The 8,424-nt window shown below is 45.5% G+C and overlaps 1 protein-coding gene across 1 annotated transcript in view; it reads left to right on the forward strand.

Moving 5' to 3' along the window:
• Nucleotides 1–3,103: 3,103 nt before the first annotated feature.
• The window catches only part of LOC110303309 (sodium/glucose cotransporter 1-like), a 54,003-nt gene continuing 48,682 nt past the window's right edge, over nt 3,104–8,424 (forward strand). Inside the window, exons 1-2 of the mRNA XM_021174389.2 lie at nt 3,104–3,239; nt 5,623–5,694. Coding sequence (XP_021030048.1) covers nt 3,111–3,239; nt 5,623–5,694 — 201 coding nt within the window. The 5' untranslated portion in view covers nt 3,104–3,110. The remainder of the gene's footprint in view (nt 3,240–5,622; nt 5,695–8,424) is intronic.

The following is an 8,424-nucleotide window of genomic DNA, read 5'->3' on the forward strand; positions in this document are numbered from 1 at the left end:
TCCCACGACAGTCAAAGCTAAACCACGAGATCCTTTCTCAAAACCAAAAAAAATTAAAAAAAAAAAAAAAAAAAAAAAGGCAAGCTTGGCTTTTTTTTTTTTTGCTTATTTATGAGTAGACAGCGACACCATGTGGGGAATCTAAGCAATTTCAGACCGTGTCTTAGAATGTGGAAAGAGAAACAGGGACTGAACTCCCCATCTCAAGGGTGTTTTTCTCTTTAAATTTGCCTATTCTTTCTAGGTAAGATTAAATACTTGGAGACGTACCAACAGGTCTCCCTCCGTTAGTATAGAGTGATTTCGCTCCTGAGGTTAGGAGTTATCTTTTGGAGAAATATCTCCCCCTGGCGGCTCTAATGCATATCACATACTTCGATCAAATCCAACCCCAATCCTATTAATCCCTCAGCACTAAAAATTCCCAATTTAATAGTTAATTTGTAATTTAAAAATACAACTAACGATTTTTTGCTTCCAGTGTGGTCTACTACAAGGATAATCCTGAGATTTTCTTTCTTTTTTCTTTTTCGAGACAGGGTTTCTCTGTGTAGTCCTGGCTGTCCTGGAACTCACTTCTGTAGAAATCCACCTGCCTCTGCCTCCCAAGTGCTGGGATTAAAGGCATGCACCACCACTGCCCAGCTTCTGAGATTTTTGAAAATGTTTTTGATAAGCTACTTATTCTCCAATGGTGAAATGAGCCAATTAAGCCAAATTAAAGTATACAAAGGCAGGTTTAATGGGAATCCGCTCTCAGGTGGATTCACTGGTCCCAAGGACCAAATGAGGCCTGAGAAGTCACCAGGGGGAAGGAGACAGAGGGGAAGAGAAAGAGAAAGACAGAGTGTATGTGTGAGTGTGTGTGTGTGTACATGCACAGGGAGAAATGGAAAAGACTTATTGGGGGTTAAGAGCACTGACTTCTCTTCCCAAGGTCTTGAGTTCAGTTCCCAGCACCCACATGGCAGCTTGAAACTGTCTGGTGCCATCTTCTGGTGTGCAGATGTACATACAGCAATACCCCCCCCCCCCCCACACACACATAAATATTGCAACAGAAACGACTATGTTCACCCAAAATTCAAGAGACAAGTCATTTCGTGTATGGGAGGAGCACTATGGGTGAGAAGCACATCTCATACTTAGAGTCAGTCCTAACGATTCTGATTATTCCCATCCAGGTAAAAATCTTTGCCATTTAGGCAGCACTGCTATTGCAGTCCCTAGCCGACATCTACCACCATCTACTTAACAAATAGCCCGTTATTGTATGTATTATATACATTTGTACATCACGTGATGCCTAATCTTGCTTGTCAGCTTGACCACAACTGGAATCAACTAAACCCCAAGCCATGAGGGATTATTCCTGACTGAATCATCTGAGTGGGGAAGATCCACCTCACATCTGGATCTTTTGAGGAAGGGAGTAGTCTGAAAGCTAAGCCACAACTTTGGTTCGCAGTCCGTGTAAAAGGACATACAAGAAGGGTGTTCCTGTTACTCGGGCATTCCTTCGTTGGTCTTTGTTGTGGATCTGGTTTGTTGCTTGTATTATGTTCATTGGACTCCCAAAATTACAGGGGAATTCACACCTCGACACATAAGACGCTGAGGGCTCCTGCTCCCACTTGGCTTTGATTGGTAAATACAGTTTCCGGAGGCAAAAGGCTGGGCAGGGAGACAGAGGCAGGACTTCTAGAATTCCGGGACAAGAAACATGGGAGAGGGAGAAAGAAGACTGCCATCCCAGAAAAGAAACAAGATCCAGGGTTGGGACTGCAGAAGAGAAAGCTCTTCCCCACTCTTACATGCTGATTGCTTTCTCTTCCCTGCCCGCCCATGCAGAGAAAATAAATCATTTAAGAGGTTGAATTGCGCCGGGCTTGGTGGCACACGTCTTTAATCCCAGCACTTGGGAGAGAGGCAGGCGGGTTTCTGAGTTCGAGGCCAGCCTGGTCTACAAAGTAAGTTCCAGGACAGCCAGGGCTACACAGAGAAACCCTGTCTCGAAAAAACAAAACAAAACAAACAAACAACAACAACAAAAAGACAAAGAAGTTGAATTGCAGCTGGGCAGTGGTGGCGCACGCCTTTAATCCCAGCACTTGGGAGGCAGAGGCAGGCAGATCACTGAGTTCGAGTCCTGCATGGTCTACAGAGTGAGTTCCAGGACAGACAGGGCTACATAGAGAAACCCTGTCTCAAACAAAACAAAACAAAACAAAACAAAATTTACTTGCATAAAATGGCACGGTTCCTGAGGTTAGCTCTGCCATCCAGAGCTGTGGCTGTGGTGAGATAAGCCAAGGAAGCGCCTTGGCACACAGTTTAAGTGCCAAAAACAACAAACAAACAAAACAAAAGAAAAAAGGAATTGAGGTAGATACCAGTTTGATATCACATTTTAATTAAAATTAATGCGAACATCCACTAAGATCAAATATAAACCGAAAATGAAGACGGAAGAGATGTTACTGGTTTCAAAATCTGCTCCATGATCCGCTATAGCTTATAAAGACGTCCTTAACGACCCTTCTTCAGTTGTCCCACGTTAGTCCCATCTGCGCCAAAATTTAGTCAAGGATGATCCTTTGCGGCTAGTGATGGAGAGACAGCATAGGGACTGACCTGGCAAGGTTCCCTCTCTCCCTCTCCTTCCCTCCCCTCACCCCCTCCCGCTCTGTCTCTCTCTTTCCCTCTATTCCCTATAGAACTCATGACCTCTCGAAGAACAGTCAGTGCTCTTAACCGCTAAGTCATCTCACCAGCCTCACAGCCCCAGGTTTGTTGTTGTTGTTGTTGTTTCGAGGGCTTCTCTGTGTAGCCCTGGCTGTCCTGGAACTTACTCTGTGGACCAGGCTGGACTTGAACTCAGAAATCCGCCTGCCTGCCTCTGCCTCCCTCTGCCTCCCAAGTGCTGGGATCAAAGGCGTGCGCCACCAGTGGTAAGTAGTCTTTAGCACCTGGGAAGAATTTGGTGGCAGAGCCTCTCGGCACCACAGTGGCTTTTCCCAGGATGCCTTGCGAACCAGAGCAGGAACCGGGTACAAAACCGTTGTTTAGGGTTCGGGCTGCGAGTGCTCCCCTGTGTCGGAAACGCTGCCATGGACCCCGCGGAGAGCCACCACGGCGTCACCTGGAACCAGAGCATCCTGGGCTTAAGTCTCCACAGCACCACAGACACACTGGTGATGACGTTCTACCTCTTGCTGGTCGTGTGCGTCGGGCTGTGGGTATGACGTGACCTCTGGGCTGGGGTAGGCCACTTCCTGCAGAGACCTGACCTCTGCCCGCCTGACCATTCTGGAGCTTCAGAAGGGATGGCCCTGCCCACCTTTGCCTAGCCCCTCCCACTCTTCCAACCAAGCACCAGCTGTTAACCAAGCCATTCTAGACCATTGACCTTTCCTGTGCCCTATAACCGTCCCACCCCGCCCCCAGCCCCGAAATACTAGTCAAGTAACTCACGCGTGCTTGCCCTGCTCCCTAGAACCCCAAACCCGGATGGTATTTTGAAAGCCCCTGTGATTGATTGACACAAGAATGCTGCTCTAACATTCTGTCCTCTCTATCCATCTGCAGATCTAGCCGATCATGCTCAAAGTGTCTGAGATTTTCATTTCCAGCGTTCTAATTTCTAATTTCTAAATCCAGAGGCATTATAAAGCACGCAAGAGGATGTCTGGTGGTTACATCCAAATAGTATAAGACTTTTATTTATAGAAGAGACTTGAGCTAAGAGAGTCTAGGAACCAGTTCTCCTCGCACGCCAAGGCAGGGCTCCACTGTGACTTGAACTGGGATCATGAAAGGCTAAGTAAGAGGAGGAGGAGGAGGATGGAGCTCAGATACAAAGTTGTCTGACGTCTGACTTGAGTGGAAGGGAGATCCTGAGCGCACACATCCATAACACTTAGTATCTCCCTTCGCTGGCTTCAGTCATGGGAATTATATTTCCAGGTGACCTTAGCAGGGACTCCTAGTATTTGAGCATCAATTCTGGGGTTCTTCCTCCAGCACTGTTATAAGGAATTCTCCCTGCATCCCAGATTACTCTCAGCCCTAGCTGAGGCCCATGTCTGGCCAAGCTTTGAGAACCAGTAAACCTGTTGCCCCTACTATTCTTCTTGGAGACATAAAAGATGTATTATCTGGCATATTTTGATCCCTCTCCTTTTTTAAAAATATTTATTTATTATATGTAAGCACACTGTAGCTGTCGTCAGACACTCCAGAAGAGGGCATCAGATTTCATTATGGATGGTTGTGAGCCACCATGTGGTTGCTGGGATTTGAACTCAGGACCTTTGGAAGAGCAGTCGGCACTCTTAACCACTGAGCCATCTTGCCAGCCCCGATCCCTCTCCTTCTTTATATTATCTTTTTAAAAAAGATTTATTTATTTATTCTTTATATACTGTTCTGCCTACATATATTCCTGATGCATACCAGAAGAGGGCATCAGATCCCATTACAGATGGTTGTGAGCCACCGTGTGGCTGCTGGGAATTGAACTCATGACCTCTGGCAGAGCAGACAGTGCTCTTGATCTCTGAGCCATCTCTCCAGGTCTCTTTATATAATCTTTACATTTCTGAGAAAGGGTCTCACTATGCATCTCTGGCTGACACTCACGATGTAGACCAGGTTGGCCTCAAACTCACAGAGGTCCACTTGCCTCTGTTCCTGAATGTTAGGATTAAAATTGTGCACCACCACACCGGCTTTAAAAAAAAAATTCTTCAAGACAGGGTTTCTCTATGTAACAGCCCTGGCTGTCTTGGAACTTACTTTGTAGACCAGCTTGGCCTTGAATTCACAGAGATCCACCTCCAGGGCAGAGGATCAAGGTGTTCGCCAAAACATCCAGTTTATACCCAGCTTTTGTTTGTTTTAAAATAAAAACAATCATACACTTTTGTTAATTACCAAATGCTTTAACATTCAGTGTATGTCTTTGTTAGGGTTTTACTGCTGTGAACACACACCATGACCCAGGCAACTCTCAGAAGGACAACATTTAATTGGTACTGGCTTACAGGTTCAGAGGTTCAGTCCATTATCATCAAGGAACATGACAGCATCTAGGCAGGCATGGTGGAGGAGAAGCTGAGAGTTCTACATCTTCATCTGAAGGCGGCTAGCAGAATACTGGCTTCCAGGCAGCTAGGATGAGGATCTTAAAGGCCACACCCACAGTGACACACCCACTCCAACGAGGCCACACCCTCTCCAACAGTGTCACTCCCTGGGCCAAGCATATACAAGCCATCACAGCATAACAAGCACAATGTACACAAAGACTTAAGGAAGGAGTTAGGTTTCTCCCCTCAGCCATGTCATCTTTCTGTGATAACCAGAGAATGTATCTTTTCTCTTCTTTTTCAGTGCTTGGGCAAACACTCAGCCACGCATGTCTATTCTGTATGATCAAATTATACATATTACCCTGCAGTGTGCTGCCTCTCTCTACCGATGTATCTGGGGAGTCAGTCCCTCGTACAGACTAACCCTGAGAGACCTAGCTTGTATTTAATTAGCTGCACAATAGTCAGGCCAGCATACGACGCCCAGTTTCTCTATGGATTGTATTCCACCAGAGGATTCTTGTTGCAGGCTTTACTGTCACACAGTCGCGGGACAGTAAAAGACTTCTTCCTGGCTGGCCAAAATCTAGCATGGTGGTTGGTAAGTAAGCTTGTATGTGACTGTGTGCTTGGGGAAATGTCTGGGTTGGCTCATTTAGTGCTTTGATTTAATGTCTTAAATCCGAAATAGTTTGAAGTTGCTGGAGAGATGACTCAGAGGTTAAGGGCACTGTCTGTCCTTCCAAAGGTCCTGAGTTCAATTCCCAGCAACCACATGGTGGCTCACAACCATATGCATTCCTTTTTTAACTCTGCCTCTGTGAAAGTATGGAATGTGCAGGTGTGTGCATCCCTGTGCTCGTGCACAGGCCAGAAAAGGACCTTGAGCATCCTGCTCAGTTTCTCTTTGCCTTGCTCCCTTGGAACAGGGTTTCACACTGAATCTGGAGCTAGGCTGGCAGCTAATTGAGCTCCTAGGAATCCTCCTGTCTCTACCCTCCACAGTAATAGGGGGTAGAGATGCACAGCAGCCACACCTGTTTTTCGATGCAAGTGTTGAGGTTTGAACTCAGCACCTCATGCTTTAGCAGCAAAGCACTCTGACCCACTGAGCCACCACTACCACCAGCCCAATGTTCATATTTAAACTAGTTACAGTGCCTTATAGGAGAGGAAATAAATCTATTGGGAGGTGCTCAGGCCAAACATAGATAAAAGCCAAACCTGGGCTTGTTGGATATAGAACACAGAAAAGATCTCTCAAAGGCAGGGCGATGTAAGTGGGATTTGAAGTGGACCATGCCTATTTCAGGTAAATGGACTGTGAGGTGTTCTGAGCAGCGGGTACTGCGTGTACCTAAGCTGGTGGTACAGAATAAGTTGGCACTGGATGGAAGGGGGTGAGGTAGAAGGTAGAATCATTGTTTGTATGATAAATAATGTTTTGGTTATTGTATTTGTTAAGGTTCTCTAAAAGGACAAGCTGATAGGTATATGTATGTTGTATATGTATGTGCTGTATATGTTGTATACGTATATGCCGTGCATGTTGTATATGTATGTGCTATATATGTAAATGTTGTATATGTTGTATATGTATTATGTTGTATTTGCATATGTTGTATATGTATATGGTATATATGTATACGGTGTGTGTGGCACATGTTTGTATATTCTATATGTATATGATGTATATGTTGTATATGTATATGCTGTATATGTTGCATATGCATATATTGTATACGGTGTATATTTTTTATATGTTGTGTGTGAATATATTGTATGTAAATATGTTGTATGTGTGCATGTTGTATGTGTACATTTGTATATGATTTTTAAAAGATTGCATATATATCCTCATGACAGAAGGGGGCATCAGATCCCATTATAGATGGTTGTGAGCCACCACGTGGTTGCTAGGAATTGAACTCAAGATCTCTAGAAGAGCAGCCAGTGCTCTTAACTGCTGAGCCATCTCCTCAGCCCCTAGTCTATGTTGGAATCCTGATGATGCTGTTTCTAATGTTAGTGAAGGAAGGCTATGGCAACAGGATAGATGTACCTGTCAGAGGAGGTGAGGGCGAGCAGGCAGTGAAGGTTTCCTTCGTCCATATCCTTCTATCTGAGCTACCACCAGAGGATGCTTTTCACCCCCACGGTCTTCCTGCTTTAATAATCTGATGGAGAGAATCCCTTGCAGGAAGAACCAGGTTGTCTTAAGGTTACTACTATGGTGAAGCACCACGACCGAAAGCAACTTGGGAAGGAAAGGGTGTATTAGGCTAACACTTCCACACTGTAGTTCATCACTGAGAGAAGTCAGGAGAGGAACTTACACAGGGCAGGAACCTGGAGGCAGGAGCTGATACAGAGGCCATGGAGGGGTGCTGCTTCCTGGCTTGTTCCTCGTGGCTTGCCTAGCCTGCTTTCTTACAGAACCCAGGACCACCAGCCCAGGGATGGCCCCACTCACAATGGGCCGGGCCCTCCCCCATCAATCACTGATTAAGAAAATGTTTTACAAGCTTGGCTAAAGCCTGATTTTATGAAGGCATCTTCTCAGCTGAGGCTCCCTCCTCTCTGATGACTCTAGCTTGTGTCAAGCTGACATAAAACCAGCCAGCCCACCCACAGGTCCAGCTGAGTTGACAACCATCATTAACCGTCAGAGTTTTAGAAGCTGATGCTATCCAGGACTGACTCAAACCCCTCAGCAGAAGAGACTTCCGACCATGTACAACCCCGCACCTGTGCTGGGATGGCCCTGGGAAAAAGAGGATTTTGCTTGGGTTTATTTCCCATTCTCTGATGCATATGTATGCATCACCTACAAGTCCAAAGCAGATGCTATCTCCCGCTGACTTGGTCCAGCCAGCATAATGTCATCAATATAGTGGACCAGTATAATATTATGTAGAGGAGACAGCCAACCATGACCCCTTTGGACTACTTCCTAACATGGGGCTGGAGAGTTCTTATACCCTTGATACAACACCGTGAAGGTATACCGCTGGCCTTACTAACTGAAAGTGAATTGGTTTTTGGTGGTCCTTGTGGATAGGTATTGAGTTAAAGGCATTTGCCAGATCAGTAGCTGCATAACAGTTACTGGGAGATGTATTAATCTGCTCAGTTAGGAAACCACACCAGGCACAACCACAATTGGAATTACTACCTGGTTATCTCTGCAACTGACCTGACTCCTTCACAGGTCAAATAGGAGAATTAAGGAGATGCGGGGGAAGCCACACTCCTGCTTCTTTCAAGTCTCTGATAGTGACTCTAACTTCTGCAGTTCCTCCAGGGATTCTTTTTTTTTTTTTTTTTTTTT

Source organism: Mus caroli, chromosome 10, assembly GCF_900094665.2.
Source record: "Mus caroli chromosome 10, CAROLI_EIJ_v1.1, whole genome shotgun sequence".
Lineage (NCBI taxonomy): Eukaryota > Metazoa > Chordata > Mammalia > Rodentia > Muridae > Mus > Mus caroli.